Below are 23,502 nucleotides of genomic sequence, written 5' to 3' on the forward strand. Positions count from 1 at the left end.
CCACCCAAAGTACCAAAGACTGTCCCCTTGATAAGCAGAGGAAGGGAGAAGGTTGGAGGGTAGGGCCTGGAAAGCAGGGACTAGTCCCCACCTGCAGGAACTGTTCAACCCCAGGTGGCGCCCTGCAAGCCCCAGGCCGAGGTGGCACTTCTTGGCTCCTCCACAGCCTGGGCACCAGCCCCATGTCACAGCCACTGTAGACTCTTTCCTCCTCTTCGGCCACCAATGTTCCCTCCTCAGGAGCTGCAGTGACTTCCCTGTGACTTCCCTTTCCAGTTGACCCTAGACCCACCTAGAGGAACAGGCCACCTGGAGCCAACTCAGACCCTGGGGAGCACAGGCTCAGTGCTCCTCTGGTCAGTTCTCTTTTCAGTGGGCACCTCCTAATCCAGGTCGAGCTATCAGGGGGCTGCCCAGCCTTGACAGAGCAGCCCTTGGACTGATGCCCAGGACACATGTTGTCCAGGGGGATTGTTTTCCCTCCTGGGTGCACTCTTTCTCACTCGCGTCTCCTCCTTGGCTTCTGCGAGCTAATCAGGGAGAAGGAGGGGGAGGAGGGGGATGCTGCTTGCCTTCCCCGTTATCTGCAGCAATCCACGGTGACTAATGCTCCCAGTTGGTAAAAAGGCAGTGTAATCAAAACACTTTTTTTTTAGTCCTTAAAGTTAGTCATTCTCCCAGAGTGGAGGAAAAAAAAGCCCACAGCAGGCACCATGAAATGCAAGCTGAGAGGCTCACGCTGCGGGTGGAACTAAAGCATTGGCCATGGGAGCTCCCTATGGGTTTGAGGCCCGGTCCTTCTTCCTCCTGGACCTTGGCTAGCCCTCCTGCACACCCTCCTTTCTTCTTGCTTTCCTTGACATCTGGGCTGTCTGATCCCTAAAGGGCTTCCATGCCAAGTCCGGAATCTGCCCTTTTCTCTCACCCTGCCAGGTGCTGCCACCTGCTGGTCCTGAGCTCGCCAAACTGGGGGAAGCATATAAAAGCTCCCAGGATGAGGCCGGGCACCGAATCCCTTTAGGTGCCCAGTCTCCTGCTGGCCCGCTCTCCAGCCCCAACCCAACCGTTCCGTGTTTGTGCTTCTCCTGTCCCCGACTGTCTGCTGCTCCCTTCCACTTTGCCTTGGCAGAACTATAGGTTGTCAGAAGTAGGAACTTCTAGAATCATAGGTAAGAGGTGGGGTACCATAGTGGCAAAAAGCATGAGGCTCAGGGCCAGGCTCCCCAGGTGGGAATTCCATCTCCCTACCTACCAGCTGTTCTTTGTGCTGATCACAACAATGGTACCTACTTCACAGGGTCATTGTAAACAACAAAAACTGAACCACTGAGAATAGTGCCTGCCATGTTGTGAGTGCTCATGATATTTACTAACTCATAATAAAAATAATAACAGCAACTAAATGATAAAGTAGAATGTACCTCATTAGTCATCCAAGGCAGACATTGCTAATCAATCACAGAACTTCCCCCACCAATGGCAGACTCCCCAGAATTCTCATATGGTGCCCCAAGCAGCCAGGAATAAGCAATTCGAGATGCCAAGTGGGATGGCACCCATTTGCCATCCCAGATCTAACCTGGACTCTTTATGTGGCAGTCAAGAAAAAGGAGACCCTGAGGAGGGAAGAGACTCATTCCAGCTACTTGGGAGACATAGCCGGGGTCCAGACAGCTATTCCTGGCCCTGACAGCTTGGCTAGCCCAGCCTCTGACTCGCCACTTTGCACTGACATTTGAGCCATTGAGGTGTGCTTCCTGCCACTGGAAACTCTTACCCTCATATCTTCCATCAGCTCCCACCCTTGGTCCTCTCCCATGCCCTTGGCCCATGGCTGCTCAGGGAACTCTGTTGTTCTGAGACATCTTGCTGAGCAGATGCAGAGCAGAGGGAAGTGGGTAGTGAAACCAGAAAAACCTGAGGGTCCCGAATTTACCCTGCAGGAGACTCCCGAGGAGCACAGACCTTCAGGGCTGCAAGGGAGCTCAGCCCATCAATTCGGCCCCTGAAGGTGAGTCCCCTCAGTCTCAGCTCTTATGTTGTAATGAAACCCCTAATGGCCCAGCTCTGGTTCTGGAATCCTTGCTCTTAGCTGATCAGAGGTCAGCAGGGTGAAAGAATGGGAGGGTCAGTCCTAGACCTCTGACAAGACCAGAGAGGAGGGTCAGTGGGGAGCACTTACTTACCAATTTCTGAGTGAAAAGCTCCAAGGAGAGGGGAGGGATGTGATGGCAGGACTGGTTCTTTGGCTGCTCTCCCTCTGGTATAGAACTTTGTCCACCCAAGCAGATCTCTGCCACCTGAACACTCTTTGAACTTCAGACTCAGACTCTGGGGGAGGAAGCAGCTTCCACCAGGCTTGCAACCAAGAGCATCCACCTCTGTCTGAAGCTCCTCTACTTTCAGCTTCCACGTAGAAACTGAATTTGCTCCTTTTCCAGCCCTCTCCTGGACGGGCAGGATCAACCTAACCCGCACGGTGCTGTTGCTTGGTTGGTTCCCAAAAGAAAGACATAACTCCCAAGCCTGGTCTGGATACCCTATGGCTGAGTTTTCTATGACAGTGGGAGGTGTTGATGCTTCCTTGTGTTCAGCTCCCAAGGGATCAGTGCCACAAGGCATGGCACGCTCATGGAAGGAAGCTCGGGGGTCCACGGAACAGCAGGGGACCTGGCCATCCATCCTCAACCTGGCACACTTCAGGCTGAGCAAATGAGCCACAGACAAGGAGTCAGAGCAGGCACTTTCCTAGAAGGCCAGCATTCTTTCCAGGACCCTCAGAGGTCCTTCTGGCCTCATCAGAGCCAGGGTTGGAGGTAAGCAGCACAGCCCTAGTTGGGCCTTGGGCTGAATCCTTCCCTCCCTCTCCCCCAACCCCCCTGCGGGCTCTGAGATGTCACTGATCCCTCAGAGCTGCTCTGAGCTTGCCTTTCTGTTCTGGCCCCACCCCACAGGCCTCCCCTATTTTCCTATTTCCTGAGGACCTCTTCAGTCAACAAGACAGTCAACGTAAAACCTCAACATGTTGGCAACTTTGGTGATATTATCCAACCACTCATCTTCTGGACAATGGGGCCAAGGCTCAGAGAGGGGATGTGATTTCCTGAGGTCAGTCCTAGTATCAAAGGTGGAACCAGAGCCCAGGACTCCTCCAGACTCTTAATTCAGAACTCATCATTCTTGACCTATGGGATGTTCCTGCTATTCCCAGCCATGAAACAGTCTTCCCCTGGGATATGGTGATGGCCTAGGCTAATACTTTTGGAAATTCTTTAGCACTTTGGGGGAATAACACAGAGCATGAGGAAAGGAAGAAGCAGGTGGGAGAGCCATCCACAGGTGTTAAAATGCCAGAACATTCATAAACCACAGCACCCATCATCCATCCACCACACCTTGTACAAAGCAGCAAGGACTGTCCTTACCTTTGCCTACTCTGTCCTGGCTGCTCTTTGGTCACTTCTCCTCCTCTTTATTCTTCAATATGCTCTAGTGCTCATTTTGGCCCATTTCCTGAGGAATAACACGGTGATGAAACTAATCTGTGTAACGCACTTGAGGGCCCACCCTTTATCGGAAAACCTTGGTGGAGTCAAACTCAGACCCTCCACAGAGGAAACAGGAAACACAAACGAGGGACCATCTCCTGTAGAAAGTCCTCTGAGCCTCTCTACTCCTCCTGACCAAGCCGTCCACGCTCCCCTGAGAAGGCAGAACAAGTAACGTACATCTGTTCAGTGGCTTAGCTGCTCTCCAAATGACCCTAAAACACTCAAGATCCATTTGAAAGAGAATTCCCAGAGAGAGGGCCCTTGTGGATCTGGCAGTTACCTTCACGGGCTTCACCACCTGCCTTTCTCTTCTAAGGCAAGGAGGTTCTTGGGGGTAAGGAGGCCAACACAGCCCAAGACCCCAGGCAGCTTATGAGGAACTGAGACCCTGAACTCTGACTTTGGGAGACCCAAAGTGAGCTGCTTGCCTGGAGCTCAGGTCCTTTCTCGGCCAAGACAGGTTCCTCTGCCTGGACCGTCTGCAGCCCTCATCTCAGATCAACCCGGTTAGCGTGCTTTGCCTTCAGGACTTGGCTTCTCCTAGAAGCCACGTACAGCTTGCAGGAGCCCTTGACTGGCAGCCCAGCCCCCTGTCCTTTCCCATCACATGTGATTCTTTAGGTGCCCCTTACCTCTCCCTCTGGGCAAGTGGCCCTGGGACGGATTAAAGGCAGGATCCACCTTCTTTCTCAGGGTTGTGACCTTGAGGTTGCACAGGGCCCAGCACATGGCAGGATCCCATTTGTTAAATGACAGAGTAAAAAGAATGGGACCGGTCACATCCCCTGGGTTCTGTAAAGGGGAGCGGAGAGGGAAGGACTGGGAGACCTTTACTCTTTGTTCTCTTCCGTTGGGTCAATCTACAGAATGTTTCCAACCCAAAAAGCATCTATTTTATATTCAGAGCCTTGTGCCATCTTGAAGAAGGGAAGATCCATTTGTGTCTGTGTTTGTAGGGGAAGGTCAGGGTGCACAATTTAAAAGACACAAAAATCCCATACGGTGAATGTAATCCCCCCCTCTTTCCCCCAACTGGCTCCTTCCCCCATCAACAAGGACTACTACTGTCTCTGGATTAGAAGCCTTTTCACAGAAAAACTGAGGCACTAACAAGGTTAAGAGGCACGAATGAGAATTTTACAAGTCAGTGTCTCAGGACCCGGGGTCCCCACGCCGCCCCCCCCCCAGCCCCCCAGCCCCCCAGCCCCCCAGCCCCCAAGGAAAGGCGCGAGGTCGCGGGCCGGGCACACCGCGCGGGGCGCCCGCCGCTGCAGAAGGGTTAATGCAGCGAGGCCCCGCCCACCGCCCCGCCTCTTCCGGGCACAGGAGGCGTGGTCGCGTCACTTCCTGGAGACTGGCTGAATCCGGAAGTGATCCCTGAGGACCCAGTCGCGGCCGAGGACCCCGGCGGCAGGGCCGAGTTCGGGACCATGAGCTGGTGAGTGAGGCCGAGCCGCCGGAGCCCCAGGCCCGCCGTGCGCCTTGCCCGCGCCCGCCTGGGTCCCCTCGCCCGCGCTGCCCGCACGGACCCGCCGCCCTTGGTCGTTTGAGGGCCCTTGCTCCGGTGCTTTCCCGGAGACTCACCGGGAGTTGGGTCGAGGGGTCCCCCTCGGCTTGGGATCCCGCGTCTGTCTCCTGACTCTTTCTGTTGCAAGGAACCGGTCGCGTCTTCTCCCGGCTGCTTGAACTGAGGAAGTCTCCTGTTTCCTCGTCTTGTAAATGCTCGCTGTGAGGTGGAGTCAATGCTTTCTCCCCCGTGGGCATCTGTCCACCGCTCCCATAGCCCCGGAGCTGTGGCTCTCACTCTGGCAGTCTGGGCCCAGTTTCACCGACCAAAAAAATCCCCTCGCTTCCAGATGGCTAGCCTTTGCACCACTTCATTGTCTTGGAGAGACAGAACTTGCTTCTCTTTGGGGGTGGGTCCAGAGTTGAAAACCCACACCCACACTCCCAGTGTGGGATTGAACTAGCTTTCGTCGCTAACAGGGCCATTACCCCACTCACTGCTTTCTCTTTAAAATAGACATAGGTAAGCTTAAAACATGATGGGAACCAGCAGGCCATCAGAAAAGATGCTAAGGAGTCTCAGAGTAGTAGAGTCACCACTCCAGAGCCGGTAGGTACGTTGCTCTATGATGCCCACAGCTCATAGTAGAGACTTCGTAATATGTAATGGTTGATTTGTCTTGTAAGATTCGGTTTGCCCAAAGGGCCTTACCTTCAGGCCCAAGGACCTGCATATAACCACAACCGGAAACCTCAAGACGGTCCAACTACAGTTCGTTTATATGAATACATTGACCCCCAGAGATGTAGGAGATTAATCAAACCTCTCTTGGAATCCAAGGTCCATATGGAATGTGTTTGCCACTCTGCCCTCATATAGTCTAGCCTGTTTCTTTATGCAAAGTAAATGTAAGATAACTAGTCATGAGTGAATGAAGGTAGTAGAGTATCCTTCAGGAAGGCTCTTGCAGGCTCACATTTGACCATTAGTGTAGTGGAAACTACACGCTAGCCACAAGCAGCTAATGGCAGTCAGCGTTGAGGACAATTCTCTAATGTAAAATTTAAACCATTTCTGTCCCCTCCTCCCTCCTGCTTCTTAGACAAGATTGATGGACAAATGTCAGGCAGTAGGTGCCAGCACGTGAGGGAAGCCCGGAGCAATGCCCTAATAAGCCCCGGCAGGAGCTGCTCCTTTTCCCTCCACCTTTGCCCCAGGAGGCCGATAGGGGGTTAGAGCTTTAAAAAGCTAACTTTCCCATCTTGTTATAACCTAGTTAGTGATGAGAAAAGTGGCAGTCCTTCGATTCCCTCTCCTTGAGGAATTACTTCCTTAAAGTGTCAGCCTGGATCCCCTGACCCTGTGATATAGACGTCCTCTTGCCAGCCACATCTTGAATCTTTGGAGTTCTCTTGCTTAATTTTTCAAGGTAAAAAACAGAAAGTGCGAATGCTTTGTATTGCTTAGATTGGCATTTTACAATTTTAAAAATCGATCTTTTCTTCACAAATGGGGAGAAGGACAGACCGGAGACCAGTGTAAAAGATTCTCTTGGTGATCTGAAGCATACTGTTAACACCTGTCTTGAGGAAGTCTTTTTTTTCTGAAAAAGTAATAGCCTGTTTCCTGAGGCCTGTCAGATTGCAGAGAATTGAAATTGACAACCAACTGTTCAGCGAAAGCTGAGATTTTTATCCTGTAGAATTAATTCACTAGTCCATGTGCGGCTTGGCACCTCCCTGGACTGAGGGTCAGAACCAAAAGGGTGGCTTTGTCCCTCAATGCCGAGATTCCTTTTTCTTCCTCTTTAGAGGGCTTCTACGTCATCTCTTACGTGGACCCTGACCCTGTCTCACTGAGAGGGGAACAGCACCGGCGCCTGGGCACACAATCACACTCAGTTCCTGGCTCAATGGCTGGCAAAGGGATCGGGGCTGGGTCCTTCTGATTCACTCCTGGAGTGGTTTTCCTGCTCCCAGAATGAATCTATCCATTCATCCGAGACTGGAATTCTCAGTGGGGGAAGAGACCAGAGTGACGTAGGGCCATGATAGGAGGCCGATGCCCAAGGTCAAGTTCACCAAGCACATGGGGTATTCCAGCCATCATTGAATAAGGCCCAGGGGCATGCAGCGCATGGTCCCCAGAGTGTAACCATTGTTCTGGGCTAGGCTGGGCTCTCAAAATGTCACAGTGAGAAATGTCCAATATTGATGCCCTTTGTACACTGTGGACTTTGCATGAAGAGTGAGCGGTCTTTGTTCCCTGCTTCCTCTGTGCATGCAGCTCGCCCACCGCGTTTGTTTAGTGGGTACCTGCTGCCTTCCTGTACCATCTACCCATCCATTGGTCTGCTGACCACCCACGTGTCTTCTAGCCAGCTGGCGCAGTGGTGTGCCCTGCTAGAGAGAAGGCGTTTGATGTTCACATCTCAGATACTGATCCACCCTCTGGGCCTAAGTCCAGTGCTTATCTCTCCTCTCCTCCTGCTTGTTTCCCCCTCTCTCTTCTTGTGTGTCTGTGTCTTTACTGTTGTAAGGAGGGAGAATTCAGTAGAATTAAGAATATAATATATCTTGTTAATCTGGCTTAGCTGTCTCCAGTAATTGTAGCCTTCCCTGGAACCACACACCTTGATGCTCTTTAGGCTTAAGTGATGAGGAGAAAGGAGGCTACAAGAAATCTTCCTCTATTAGGGGTGTAGAAGTTTGACTCAGGATGAAGGAAATGAGGGTCCGTACAGAGAAATCTGGCTGGGTGTTAGAGGGGTGAGTTCAGGGTCTGGTTCCTTCACAGCCTGGCCTGGGTAGGCATCCAGCCTTCCTCCGTCTTGTTTTCTCCAACTGCGGCATGCAGAGGACAAGCCTGGCTGACATTGTACCACCCAACTGTGTCGTGAGAAAAAAATACAGACTATGCACATATGATTGTTTTCTGACTCTTCTGGGCTCTTCTACCTCCCGCTGCCCCTTAAGTATCGGTATTCCTTGGAATCCATCCTTTTTCCCTCGCCTTGTTCTCACCATGTAGGCCCTCCCCCATCATCTTCAGGATAAAGGCTGGGCCATGACTTATAAGGCCTTCCTGGACCTGGCTGTCCATCTTTACTCTTCCCCTCATCGCCTTGTCCATCAGGCCAATGCACACTCATCCTTCCAGAGTCAGGTCAGGTTTCACATCTTCTGAGGGTTTTCCCCCAACAGCCCCCCACACCCTGCCAAGCCAAGTTGGATGCCCCTCCTCTGACCCTCATTAGTGTCTGTACTTGAATTGTTGGTCTGCTTGTCAGTAACTCCACTGTGCATGAGGACGGGACTGTGTCTTGGTCATCACTGTATCCCTAGCAGTGTTCCCAGCAAACAGTACATGTTTATTGGATGTATGAGCGAGCACTTTTTTTCCATTTCCTGACTTGCCTTAGCTCAGGAAAAATTTTCAGATAAAAACATGCAGAACCTATAAGCCACTTCCTGAAATGGAGAGTCTCTAAAAGTGCTGTTGTTAAATCAACGAGGGAAGAAGTGGCTTCAGAGCCTTTCAGAGACTGTCTGATTATTCTCTCTCCTCTCCCCCTGCCAAACTACCCTCTTCCATACATGCCTAGAACTCCTGTAGCACTTCCACATCCTTCCAGGGAGCACAGACGTGATCCTCTCCCGCTCAGGCTTTGTGAGGGCAGGATCTACAGCTTCTTCACCTTTGTGTGTGTCTACTGTTTGCACATAGTAAGTACCTAATTGGTAATTGTCAAATGAAATGAATGGAATATAAAGAAAGGAACGTAAACTGCCGAGTCAAACTGAACCACCCATTCTATTTCATACATGTTCTCAGTGGAGTCTCTTTTCCCTCTAGTGTTACCCTTGCTATTGCACATTTGTATAATGCTTTTAACTTTTCAAATGACTTTCCCATCCATTATCTGACTACATCCTCACATGTACCCTCAGAAGTATGCAGTTCAGGTCTTCTTATCTCCCTTTGACAGCTTATTAGAATTCATGTGCGGAGTACCCGGCAGCACTAGAACTAAAATCTGCTGCTCCTGAGTATTCTCTGTGCTTGAACAGAAACGTTAGAAGAATGGAAGACCAGGGGCATCTGGCTGGCTCCATGGGCAGAGCACGTGACTCTTGATCTTGGGGTCCTAAGCTCGAGCCCCATGTAGAGTGTAGAGATTACTAGAAAAAAAAATTTAAAAAGGAAGACCATTCCCAAGTAGATTGGGCCCCAAAGGAAGATATTTTACTTTGCCAGCGTGTATGAACTCTACCAGGGTGGTAGTGAATTACAAAAAGTCGCCAGTGTTCACACTCCAAGCAATAGAGGAAGTGTTCTGGACCATCTCAGCTTCTTACTCTGAGGCCTTCCTGCCTTGGGCAGCCTTCCTACTCACTTCCTTGGACAGGCCAAACTCTTCCCAAGCTTTTTCCTCTTCTGTGGAGAGCATGGTCATGTCCAGAAGACAGGGCCCCCCTGGAGAGCCTGTGTGATTCTATAGTTAACGTTGCTTTGGGCACAAATGTAAAGCATCTCACTCTTGTTTCTGCTGAAACATTCCCCTCTTGTAATGAGAGGGGAAGGGACTTTTTTTACATTTGGAAAGAGTCAAGTATCTTAAATCCCACAGCTTCTTTGTCAAAGATGTTTTGTTCTGTGTTATACTCTTTATGTGCATGTGTTGGGGTCACTTCGGAGTTGGCGGTTTAGTTATTAGGGTTGCTTCCCTGAACCCGTTATTTCAGTGGCTAATCCATTAAATATGGCCCATAACATGTTGCCATACAGATAATGCTCAATAAATATTTGTTGATCTGATGCTCATTGAACATTTCTACTGTACAAGGGCCTGTAGTAAATGTTGGGGGACATTGAAAAGGCTATAAGCATCGATGCCTGTCTTGAGCCAGCGTATAGAAAGTGCCAGGGATTCATGGAATGACAGCCAATCGCTAAATGTTAGGGTGACATCAAGAAAGATTTCAACCAGAGGATGTGATTTTAGCTGAACCTTGACTAGTGAGTGTGCACTGTCGCAGTGGGCAGTCAGAGAAGGGTCCAGGTAGAAGAATAACCTTGACAAGGTGTGTGGAGACAATGCATCAAGTATTCGACACGGTCCATCAGGAGGCCAGCATGGGTTTCTCAAATAGGGATTTGAGTGGAGGCTTCGTTGATGACAGCTGGCCCCATAGTCAGGGCCATGTTGTCAGTGCTTTCAGTGCAATGCCGAGGAACTGAACTGAGCCGAGGCTTTTGAAAATTGAAGGGATTTGAGCATGGAAGTGGCATGGGGAAATCAGTGATTTAATCAGATGAATTTGGTGGTGGTCTATACAAGAGCTCAGAGGAAAGGAAGCATGGAGCCATGGGGACTGACTGGGACAGTAGCTTCCAAATTTTTTTGACCACAACTTGCAGTCAGAAATACCTTTGATATAACGGCACACATACATTTATACTTCAGATAAAAACTTTACATGGTATATGTCTAATGTACTCTAGCATTTTCTGTTATATTCTATTTCATGTTTAAAAGAATGGTGTATTCAGTTGATCTCATGACTAATTTTGATAGGTTTACAGTGGAGTAACATGTAGCAGCAAACGTGATTGATGCATGACCCCAGTTAGAAAAACACTGATCTAGGAGTTCATTGCAGGTATTCAGACTAGAAGCCAACGCCTGTAACTCCAGCCAGCTAAAGGTAGCATTGTTAGTTTATTTGTTTGTGTTTCGTGGGTTATAATAATAAACCTAGAAGGAGTAACTATAAAGAACCCCAGCTGTGTGCTTTCTAAGAACTTAATCCAGAGATGTGAAAGCTGTCAATCACTTTATAGAAAAGAAAACCCAAGTGGACAAAAGCCTTTACCAAGATGTTGGTTTGTTAGTAATCAGGGGAAAGCAAAGATGCCATTGCACAGCCATCCAACAGGCAACAATTTTAAAGTCAGGCAAGGGCCAAGTATCTTAAGGATGAGGAGCAGTGGGAGCTGGCTGTCCACTGGCATCAGGAGTGCAGAGTGGTGTGGGGGGTGGAGGTGTAAATTGATACAACCCCTTTGGAGATTTCTACAGTGCCTCTGGCTATAGGAAACATTCGCACCCCCTCACCCAGAGAAACTCCTGCCCTGGTGCAGCAGGAGACTACAAGGGAGGGTGAGTTGCTTCATTGTCTGTAGATGTCCAGCCTCTACAATGTGATATCTTTACATAATGAAACATGTAATCATTAAAATGAATGAAGTAGAACTATATATATCAGCATGGACAAAATCTCAGAAGCATAATGCTGGACATAAGTTAGTTTCCTAGTGATACATTCAGTATTATTCTATTTACATAAAGTTCAAGCCTGTAAAACAATACTATGTTGTGCTCACAGATTTAAATGTATGTAGTGAAAGTATAGGAATAATGCCTACTAAATGCAGGGCAGCAGTTACCACTAGGGTGAGGAGGAAGAGAGAAAAGAAGATGGAATGGGGCTGTAGCATTCAGGGAACTCCAGCAGTATTGGAGATGCTGCATTGCTAAAAGAGTAAGATCTGAAATAAGTGTGGCTTCATGTTAGAACCTGATGGTGCTAGGTGAATGCATGAGTGTTTTTAGTATTCTCTGTAATTTTTTGAGTGTTTACAATCATTTATAATAGTTTCTATTAACTTTTGTCATGCCTCGCCTGACTGGCATCACGGCTAGGGTTGACCTCACTGTTCATGGCAAGAGAATTATTGCCTTGCCCAGCCAGTAGGTGAGGATGACCTAGGGAGGTAGGCCTAGAAGCGAGTTTCCATCCCCCTTCTCTGTCCTGCTATCAGACCTTCCACAGAGAAGGGAAAAGGTCAGTGCAAGCTCTTTGTGTAATTTCCAATTGGTTAGAGACAGGAGTGAACGTGAGATTAGAGGTAGTGCCTCAGAGCTAAACAGTTGGTCTGGTGCTTCTCAGGGTCTGTTGGTGTCTGAGCCACTGTTCGCCCATCAGAATGGGAAGCAGGCATTGGAGGCTTCTCTCTGGCTTGTTGAGTAAGCAGGATAAGCTTTTCACCTCAGAAAGCCTTCTGTTTTCCTTTTATAAAATGGGGAAATGCATCTTCTAAGGAGCTACAAAACAAACAAACAAACAAACAAACAAACAAACAGAATACCTCCCTGAATTGCCTTCCTTCCTTTTGTTTTCCTGACCTTTAGATGCCTCATCAGCCTCCAGACTTCTGTCACAACTCCTTTCACTACTCAGGAAGAAGTCCCCATTCACTGTAGGCAAAAGGATTAACTTGGGCCTGGCAGTGATGCACTATGATACGGGACTGCTGCTTGCCCCCAAAGCAGAAAAAAGCATTTCAGGTTTCCTAGCCATACTTACCTCTGTGCAACTGTGTGTGAACCACCCCCTCAGGCCTGTTTGATCATCATCATCAAAATATCACCACCACTGTCTTTCCAGCAAATACAGGCTGCTGAATATATGTCAGGAACTATTTTAAGCACTAAACTCATTTAGTCCTCTCAGCGACCTGACCCTACATAATATATATGTTCTTGTCCAATTCTAGACAAGGAAACTGAGAGCCAGCAAGGTTAGGTAACTTGTCCAGAACCTCACAGCTGGCAGTCTGTCCCCCAATGCAGCGCACCGTCTCTTGTGAGGAATACAGCAGTGGACCGCTTTAAATGAACTGATGTATCAGAAGCACCTAGCACAAACCTGCAATAGGAGATGCTCAATAAATGGTCACATGAATTGGAGGATTTCTAAGATTTCACGTGCTGTGAGATCTCACTGAACAGTCTGTGATTCATTCTGTCTCAACTTCTCAAGAGGTCAGCCTGGGGAGCAGTGGGGAAGGAGGGATCACAGCTGAGCTGGGGGATTGTTCTGGTCCAAGTGACAAATCAGCCAAGTCACAGAGTCATGCCTTTTATTTTTAAACACACACATACCTCCTCGGACGGGTGGTGAGTTAGGGTAGCGTTGTGTGTGCTCTGGTTTTAGATCTGGCTAGTTTAAGGGAAAGGCTGATGGGAGGGGGGATGGTGGAGAGGCTGTGGTCAGAGGTGCTGGAAATGGCCATTTCACAGCTCTGTTTTCCTCCATTTCCCCTTCGGATGGGGTCTCTCACACCCTTGCTCGGGCTGAACTCTCGATGGCCGGGTGACACTGTGGCCAGATGGCCTTACAGAGAGGATGACATCCAGCAAACAGCTGTTCTGCTGGAGCCAGCTGCCTCTCCATAAGGCCTGCCCTGGCCCCAGCCCTGTTTCCCCTTGGAGCGTCAAGGTGGTGGTAGCCTTGGTGGGCCCTCAGACCAGAGAAGGCAACGACCCAAGGATAGGGTAACAGAAGGATGGGGGGAGGAGGGGCTTGTCCTTCTAGCCTGCAAAAGCTGCTGCCTTTCGCCCACCTTCCTGCTCTTGCCGAGACAGTGACTCAGGCCCAGACCACTCCCCGGGGAGCCAGGATTTCAGCCACTATCAACTGCCGCCTACTCTTTGCTCAGCCCTCCCTTCGTTCTCACCTCCCTCACCTCCTCCCTCCCCCCCAAAACTGTGATCCATCAGAAAGATGTGGGGTGGGGTGGGCTGAATCATTTCAGGGTTCTTTCCACCCCCAAGCCAGGCCGAGGGCTCATTCACATTCAGTAGAAACAACTTGCAGAGGCCAAGGCCAAGGTGAAGACCAGGGAGGAATGTGTAGGTTCCAGCTTCTTTCCACTCTTCATTGTAATGGAAGCGGAGGACTCTCTGAAGAAGGCGGGGCTTGAGGGATCTGCTGGGGTGACCAGGGGATCCCCACCCAACTGCCATCTGGGCCTGCCTCTTGTCTCTGCCTCTGCAGTCGAGGGGGTGGGGAAACAAAAGATTGAGAAACCTAGCAAATTGAAAATGCAAAAGAGCTGTTTTTGTAAATAGACATTACACAAGAGCAGGAGTTTTTCTGGAAAGGTTTTACTGAGATGGACAGAATTAGCCAACTGGCATCATGCTGCTAATAGAGATATTTACTGTTTGAAAAAGTATATTTGTAGCTTTGGAGAACATCCTGTTGACTTTTCTTTACTGTGAAAGTGAATTTTCCCCCTTTCCCTCTGTGCACATAGAACTTTTTTTTTTTGTTTTGTTTTTTGAAGTGGAGCACGTTGAGGGATGGAGAAGGGGAGGCTCAAGAGAATTGTTTTCTCCGTTTTGTTGCTGAGACCAAAATATCCCTTCTCCTGCCCTCTGGTGCTCATATTTACGGATTGGCAAACAGAACCAACCAAGGAATTCTCGTCCAGAGGCTAGGAGCACCGAGCCCTCTTGATTTCTTCCAGAGCAGAGAGATTCTGTGGGGAGCAAGCCCTGTCTTCTCTCTGGACCTCATCTCACCCACCTGATGCCACAGGAAGAACACTGAGGGGAGCTGTGAGGAGGAGGGGGACAAAGGTTCTGAGGCCCAGTGACCGTCTCCGGGTCCTGGAGGACTGCCAGCCTCGGCTCCACAGTTCCAGCTGGGCCAGGACTCCGCTGTCCTCTGAGATGCCACGATGCTCTTACTCTTGCCACGTGCGTTCCAGAGCAGCTGTTTCTCCCGAGGAAGTCCCTGCGTCCCAGCAGGGTTCTAGAACCACAGGGATGAGAACAGGGAGGCAGTGTTGAGAAGCAGAGAGAAAAGGCAAAGAGCTGCTTGAAGTGTTAGTCCTTCTGCTCTGTCTTCTCGCTCTCCCCTGGCCACCTTTCACCGTGTCAGTGGCAGAGAATCTGTTCTTCCCTCAGGGTACCTGCCCCAGTTTTCAGGCTATTGAGGGGAGCATATCTGCCATTTGGCAGCCTTGGAATAAATCCAGGAGACTCTTCTCCCATCATATTTCCTCTTAAGCTCTTCAAAATATTAGTTTTAGGGGCGCCTGGGTGGCTCAGTCGGTTAAGTGACTGACTCTTGATTTCGGCTCAGGTCATGATCTCAGGAGCATGAGATGGAGCCTGAGGTTGGGCTTGTGCTCAGTGGGAAGTCTGCTGGAGACTCTCTCTCTCCCTCTCTCCCCCTGCTTGTGGGCACACTATCTCTCTCTCTCTCTCTCTCTCTCTCAAATAAATAAATAAGTCTTTCACAAGAAAATATAATAGTTTTCCCTCAACCCATATTCAGATAACATGTCTAGCCAGGCTTTACTGCCAATGCCAAAGGCTAGCTCCGTTTTCACAGTCTCCACCGAGTAAACTTTCCCCTGTCCCCAACTGCTGCTTGTGGCTGGGAATATCATCCTTTTAGGTTGGTTTTAGTTAGATAGGGACTGGGAAACCAAAGACAATGATACTACTTTTCTTTGTTGTTTATAAAGCCTTCTCTGAGACTAATTTTTTTCAGGAACCTTAAATTAAATGGGGGTATGGTGTTATATAGGGCCCTTGGGGCAACATAACCGGTTTACTCATTTATTTAGCCACTTATCTATCCAACGCTTACTATGTGCATCAAACTGGACTATACACTCCCTGAGATCACAGAATGAGTCAGTCTTGTTCATCCTGATAGCCCTAGCACCTAGCATAGTTCTAGGTATAAAGGAAGCCCTCAGTAAATATTTACTGAATATTCATTCAATGAAAGGTACTTACAGAAGTTGCAAAAAAGCATAACATTCAGTCCCTGCACTTGAGGGCTTATGTGTCATCATCAAAAGCAAGACAGATAAACAGCAAGTTGGTTAGCCTAACCCTTTACTGGGCAGAGTGTAACAGTGAATCACAGCACTAGGTCTGAGAGAACAAACTGGGCATCTAAATGCATGCTGAAAAAGCTGTGATATAACTCAAAAATCCAACCTTCGTATCTTTTAGGAAACCAGGAACAAAAAGATATTTCCTTACCATTAGGAGGCTTCCTGGCTGAAACCAGTAGACTTTTTCATATTTAATAGTGAAAGGTCAGTCTCGAAGCATCCTTACTAAAGTCAGACATATTTTTCTACAATTTCAGGCCAATGCTACAGACAAGACAAGAAATGGGTACAAAATATCAGGAAAGAAAAGGGAAGTTTTATCATTATTTTCAGGTGCTATAACTCTCTGTTTGGAAAACCTAATTCTTTTTTTCCTAGCTGAATTTCTCAGACTATATAGGCTAAGTATGTAGGTGTGATGACTGGGTCAGGGTAAATATTTAATACCCAGTAGCTTTCCTGTGTACCAGGACAATAAAATGAAAGGGAATTCCACTTGCAGTAAACCAAGTGGAATTGGTTCCGTGTGTAGGGCTAAAAATTTCACATGTAAGTGTTATTTTGGGATCTTGATATTCAGCAAAATAAAAGTAGAGGACCTATATGAAAAAACTCTTAAGACTAAAGCACATGGGGATCCCTGGGTGGCGCAGCGGTTTAGCGCCTGCCTTTGGCCCAGGGCGTGATCCTGGAGACCCGGGATCGAATCCCACGTCGGGCTCCCGGTGCATGGAGCCTGCTTCTCCCTCTGCCTGTGTCTCTGCCTCTCTCTCTCTCTCTCTCACTGTGTGCCTATCATAAATAAAAAATAAAAAAATTAAAAAAAAAAAAAAAGACTAAAGCACATGATAAAAAAGACTTAAATGAGGGATACCTGGGTGGCTCAGTGGTTGAGCCTTCGGCCCAGGGCATGATCCTGGAGTCCTGGTATCAAGTCCCACATCAGGCTCCCTGCATGGGGCCTGCTTCTCTCTTTGCCTACATCTCTGTGTGTCTCATGAATAAATAAATAAAATCTTAAAAAAAAAAAAAAAAAAGACTTAAATGAATGGAAAGAAATATTTTGGCCTTGAATGAGCCAACCTAATATTTGTAAAAATGTAGGCTCTTCAAAAGTTAATCTATAAATATAATGCATTTTTAGTAATAAGTATCCTGGGGCGGGGGGGCACACAGCATATGACTCTTAAGTTCATCTTAAATATCAAGACAAATTAAAATAAATTACCTGAAGTGAAATGTAATGAGAAGGGATCTGTTTGGATAGGTATTAAGAACTCTTATAAACCTAAATAATTAAATCTATGTTATTGGCAAAGGACAGGTCTGTGGTATGGAATAAAAGTATTTAACACTAAAGAAATGATTTCTTGGGGATCCCTGGGTGGCTCAGTGGTTAATATCTGCCTTTGGCCCAGGGCATGATCCTGGAGTCCCGGGATCGAGTCCCACATCAAGCTTCCTGCATGGAGCCTGCTTCTCCCTCTGCCTGTGTCTCTGCCTCTCTCTTTGTGTGTCTCTCATGAATATATAAATAAAATCTTAAAAAAAAAAAAGAAATGATTTCTCAAAGATAGTTTATTTTTAAATTAGGTTAAAATAACTGGCTAACCATACACTCAAACTCTAAATAGAATAAGGATTTATTTTTTTATTTAAAAAAATTTTTAAAGATTTTATTTATTAGAGAGAGAATGAGAGAGAGCATGAGCGGGAGGGGAGGGGCAGAGGGACAGGGAGAAGCAGACTCCCTGCTGAGCAGGGAGCCCTATGGAGGGCTTCATCCCAGGACCCTGAGATCATGACCCAAGCCTAAGGCAGACGCTTAACTGACAGAGCCACCCAGGTGCCCCTGGAATAAGGATTTAAATATAAAAAATACACCACTAAAATTCATTTGGAAATGCAAGGGACACAGAACAGCCAAAACAATCTTGGCAAAGTTGGAGGGCTTACTGCTTCTCAACCACAAAACTCTCAACAAAAGTCCAGGAAGTAGGACATTGTGATACTACCATAAAGATAGTGTAGGTCAATGGAATCGAAATAAAAGTCCAAAAATAAACCCTTAACATTTATGGTCAGTTGATTTTCTTTTTTTTAACAAGGATGCCAAGACAGTTGAATAAGGATGGAATAATCTTTTCAACAGTGCCAGAATAACTGGGTATCCACATGCGAAAGAATGAAGGGAGGCCCGTACCTCACACCATACACAAAAATTAACTCAAAATGGATCAAAGTCCTGAGTGTAAAAGCTAAAACTATAAAATCTTTTTTTTTTTTTTTTTTTTAAATTTTTATTTATTTATGATAGTCACAGAGAGAGAAAGAGAGAGAGGCAGAGACATAGGCAGAGGGAGAAGCAGGCTCCATGCACCGGAAGCCCGATGTGGGATTCGATCCCGGGTCTCCAGGATCGCGCCCTGGGCCAAAGGCAGGCGCCAAACCGCTGCGCCACCCAGGGATCCCTAAAACTATAAAATCTTAAGAAGAAAATATAGGGGTGAGTCTTCGTGACCTTGAATTTTTTTTGACCTCTGCTTTTTTTTTTTTTTTAAGATTTTATTTATTTATTCACGAGAGACAGAGACATAGGCAGAGGGAGAAGCAGGCTCCATGCAGGGAGCCCAATGTGGGACTCGATCCCAGAACTCCGGGATCACGCTCTGGGCCAAGGCAAGATGCTCCACTGCTGAGCCACCCAGGCATCCCGTGACCTTGAATTTGGCAAAGAATTCTTAGATGTGATACCAAAAAGCACAAACAACAAAAGAAAAAATAGATTGTACTTCTTCAAAACCTAAAACTTTTGTGCTTCAAAAGAAACCACTAAAAGAGTGAAATAAACAACTCACAAATGAGAGAAAATGTTTGCAAATCATATATCTGATTAGAAACTTATACCCAGGGCAGCCCCGATGGCCCAGTGGTTTGGCACTGCCTTCAGCCTGGGGTGTGATCCTGGAGACCCGGGATCAAGTCCCACATTGGGCTCCCTGCGTGGAGCCTGCTTCTCCCTCTGCCTGTGTCTCTGCCTCTCTCTTTCTCTCTCTCTGTGTCTGTCATGAATAAATAAATAAAATATTTTTTTAAAAAAAGAAAAGAAACTTCTACCCAGAATAGATGAAGAACTCTTAACAACTCAACAATAAAAAAAGACAACCCATTTTTAAAATAGGCAAAGGGTTGGAATAGATGTTTCTCCAAAGAAGACATTTAAACGACTGATAAGCACATGAAAAGATACTCAACATCATTAGTCATGAGAGACATGCCAGTCAAACTGCAATGAAATAACTCTCATACTTGCTGGAATGGCTAAAATAAAAAAGACAATGACAAGTGTTGGTGAGGATGTGGAGAAATTGGAACCCTCACTTACTGCTGGTGATTTTAAAATGGCACAGCCACGTTAGAGAAGTCTGGCAGCTCTGCAGAAATGTAAGCATGGATTTAACCATATGGCCCCAGCAGTTTCACTCCTAGGTATATACCCAAGAGAAATGAAAATATACGTCCACGCAAAAACATGTGCAAGCATTTATAATGGCCAAAAAAATGGAAACAGCCCAAGTGTCCATCACCCAGTGAATGATAAATGGAAAGCGAATTTGTGGATAAAGATGGTATATCCCTACAATGGAATATTATTCGGTGATAAAAGAGGAATGAAGTCATGATATATGCCACAATGTGGACGATCCTTAAAAACATTTTGCTAAGTGAAAGAAGCCAACACAAAAGACTTCTTATTACATAATGCCATTTGTATGAAATGTCGATGCTAGGACATTCCATAGATACAGTAGATTAATGGTTTGCCTGGGGGCTGACTACTAATAGATATGGGGTTTCTTTTGGGGTGATGAAAATATTCTGAAGTTGGATTGTGGTGATGGTTAACTCTCTAACTGTACTAAAAACAACCAAATTGTACAGTGAGTGAATATTATGGTATGTGAATTATATCTCAATAACGTTATTTAAAACTTAATAAAAATCAGCTTCCAAGTAAAGATGACAGATTGAATACATATATCTAAGTTATCTCCCTCACAAATCCCACAAAAAGCACAGTAAAGTGATTTTTTTTTTTTAAGGCACAGATCTACAAACTCAGGGAGAATAGAGACATCAGCCACATTTAGGAATTGGAATGCAGTAACATGCAGTAACAGTCTTAAGTTCCAAGAAAGCCAAATCCTAAACTGGCATTTAGGAAAACCAAGAGCCCTCATGACTTACATTATTGAATCCTCAAAAGTACAGGAATTGGTGGCAATAGGAACTTCTAGAAGTGGGGTGAGGCCAAGCACTCAGATCAGAAGGATTGCTTAAAAGTGGTTTCTGAGTAAATTTTTTTTTTTTTTTAAGATTTTATGTATTCATGAGACACAGAGAGAGAGGGAGAGACACAGGCAGAGGAAGAAGCAGGCTCCCTGCAGGGAGCCTGATGTGGGACTCAATCCCAGGACTCTGGGATCAGGCCCTGAGCCAAGAGCAGACACTCAACCACTGAGCCACCCAGGCATCCCTCTAAGTAAGTTTAGAGCCCTGCCATCTCCTCCCCAACTCCAGTGTCCCTGGGAGACTGTCCCTGCCTCACCCTAGCAAAAGAATGAAGGGGCCCCACCCCTTGGAGAGTATGAGACAGGGAGTTCCTCTACTAGGCACACAAAGGTGGATTTACTATGTGAAAACTATTTAATAAGGTTTAAGCTTTGGGGCCCCTGACTTCCATGAACCTTGTCCAAGGCCCCAGAAGGAACCCTGGTGGTGTGTTCACATGATGCTGGGTTTTGTAAACATCAAAAATATATACTGCACTCAGTTAAGAAAACCTCTGCCTTCACTTCCTCCTTTTTCTGCTTATACTACTCGTGTCAGGCAGCTTTGGAGTAGCACAGGCCTTTCTGGAGATGTGACCTGAGGGTTGAACAGGGAGTATGCTGTTTTAGCTGCAATTTGTCGACATTTGAAAACTTTGATGAAACCATGAGATATTGCACATTCCTGAATGGTAGATATACAACGAGTCCCTCTTCTTATCCTCTTTAAATGTACTTAAAAACTAAGGGAAAGGGCACCTGGTTGGCTCAGTCAGTAGAACTTGCAACTTGATCTTGGAATTGTGAGTTCAAGCCGCACGTTGAACGTAGAGCTTACTTTAAAAAAAAAAAAATTGTACGCCTTCAACTTTCACAATGCTATATATATCTATTGTGTCTCAATAAAGCTGGAAAACATTTTTAAAAGAAGAAAAAAAGCTAAGAGGAAAATTGGGTCAAAAATAATGGAACACAATATAAAAGTGACAAAGGTGAGCAATTAAATCAAGAGATTCTGAAATCAAAGTACAACAAAATATTTTCAAATTGTACTAAAAACTAGTGATTCATTATGAGAACGAGATCGGTTTTAAATAGCGGCAGTTGCTTGATAATCTAGTTAATAAAGAGGAGGAGCAAATCATGAACACATTGATAAAACATTTAAATTTTTTAACATGAAAGATAACGAAGATGACATAACTCATGATGTACCCTCTTCCAGGGACATCAGTGACAAAACAATTAACTCCACTAATTCAGAGTGGTTAAGATTAGTAAGATTAGTAATCATACAAGAAACCCTGAAATGTGTCCTAGAATCTTAGTTTATTTATGAAGGAAACATGAGATTTTCCTAAATTTTACAAGTCCTAAAATTTATAGTATATTTATATATTACTGGTAAGCCGAAAAAAAAGCTTTTCTAAACTGTCAGTAATAGAAAACAAATCTTAGTCAACCCTACTAGAGGAAGGCTGAATTACCTTTCTTTTCTCTAAGAAAATGATGGTACCCACTCTGTGTCATATAAAGAGGCAATCATAGACTACGCAGCCAAAAAAATGTAGGGAAATGAATACAGAGGTGTGTCAGGCAGATGATTAATAAAAAAATTAGGTGATTCTTGATTTTCTGATGTTCATGTTATTTGTCAGCTTTTATAACTTATAATTTGTTATGTTCTTTTCTCTGTCTAAATAAATACTTTCCTGCCTATTTTTATATTTGTTTTTTTTTTTAAGTTTTTTTAAAGATTTCATTTTTAAGTAATCTCTATACCCAACATGGGGCTTGAACTCACAACCCCGAAATCAAAAGTCACACATGCGGGGATCCCTGGGTGGCTCAGTGGTTTAGTGCCTGCCTTCACGCCTAGGGCATGATCCTGGAGTCCTGGGATCGAGTCCCACATTGGGCTCCCTGCATGGAGCCTGCTTCTCCCCCTGCCTGTGTATCTCTTCCTCTCTCTCTCTCTCTCTCATGAATAAATAAATAAAATCTTAAAAAAAAAAAAAAAGAAAAAAGTCACACATGCTACCAGCTGAGCCAGCCAGGCACCCCATCTTGTTTTTATATTTGTGAATTGGCATCCTTTTTCTTTAAAAGGGCATGCAAAATCACATAAGCTAAAAAAAAAAAAAAAAAAAAAAAAAAAAAAATCACATAAGCTACAGGCCCACAAACCCCAGATCCGTTGTAAGCCCAGTTGAAGGCCAGACTGCATCCTGAAGGCAGGAATGAAGTGAAGGAATGCATGGGGAGGGCTGACACAACCCTTCGCCTCACGTGTGTGTGCACGTGACCTCTTCTCACTGAGCCCTCAGAACACTCCATGGCGAGACAGCAGAAGAATCTTCTCTAGGAAAATTTACCTGCCCATGATTAGAGACAAGTACTAATGTCAGGGGCTCCCCCACAAAACTGCCCAGCCAGGCCACTCTACATAGTAGACAGACATCATCAGAGCACTCCCGGCTTCTAATCAGCTGTTTTGTCTCCTGTCACGCATGTGAGCAGACACCCAAGAATTACCATACCCCAAGGGGAGTGTTGAGAATAAAAAATGGAAACAAAAGCAGAAGACAACTTGAGGGGGAAACTGAGACTACAGGAAGAAGAAATGTTTTCTAAAGCTATCATTAAGGTCTTTACAGAGATAAGGCATCCATGAAATAAAAAACAGGATACATAAAAAATAAAAATAAAAAAAAAACACAGGACATCCTGAAAATTAAAAAGAGCTCTCGGAAATTAAAATTATGATCACAGAAACAGGGCACCTGGCTGGCTTGGTCCGGAGAGCTTGCAGCTCTGGACTGGGGTCATGACCTCAAGCCACACGTCGAGTGTAGAGATTACTTACCTAAATGAATAAAAACTTTGAAAAATGTATGATGGCAGAAATGGAAAAGTTGACAAGTGTTAGAGGATAAGAAAATGTTGAAAAATTGAAATTGTGGAAGCAACCAAGGAGGGTCTGCATTAGTATTACAGGAACTTCAGAAATAAGAGGCAGAAAAAATGGGGGGAAGAAACCAACCACAACCACGTTTTTTTAAAATTCCAGACAGAAGATGATGAATTGCCAAACTGGAAGAGTGGCATTCAATTTCAGTGAGTGAAATTAGACCCACAAGGTACATCGCTGTGAAATTTCACACCGCCACCGCCAGAGACAAACATGATCCAATAAAGTTGCGTGAAGAAGTAGGTCACCTACAAAGGATAGAAACCAGGGTACTTTAGACTTCACCACCACAGTAGTAACTGTGAAAGGAGAAGCCAGCAAAGCAATGCCTTGGAGATTCTGAAAGATAAAGCCCAGCCCACATTCTATACCCAGTCAAACTAACTGGTGTGAGGCAGCATCAGAAGGGTTTTGGTTATGCAAAGTCTCAGAGTA

At 46.1% G+C, this 23,502-nt stretch overlaps 1 protein-coding gene across 1 annotated transcript in view; it reads left to right on the top strand.

Annotated features, from left to right (window-relative positions):
- The first annotated feature begins 4,884 nt into the window (after positions 1–4,884).
- BIN3 (bridging integrator 3) overlaps positions 4,885–23,502 on the top strand; it is a 44,481-nt gene continuing 25,863 nt past the window's right edge. The window contains exon 1 of the mRNA XM_025463116.3: positions 4,885–4,989. Within this exon, the coding sequence (XP_025318901.1) occupies positions 4,982–4,989 (8 nt within the window). The 5' untranslated portion in view covers positions 4,885–4,981. The remainder of the gene's footprint in view (positions 4,990–23,502) is intronic.

Source organism: Canis lupus, chromosome 25, assembly GCF_003254725.2.
Source record: "Canis lupus dingo isolate Sandy chromosome 25, ASM325472v2, whole genome shotgun sequence".
Lineage (NCBI taxonomy): Eukaryota > Metazoa > Chordata > Mammalia > Carnivora > Canidae > Canis > Canis lupus.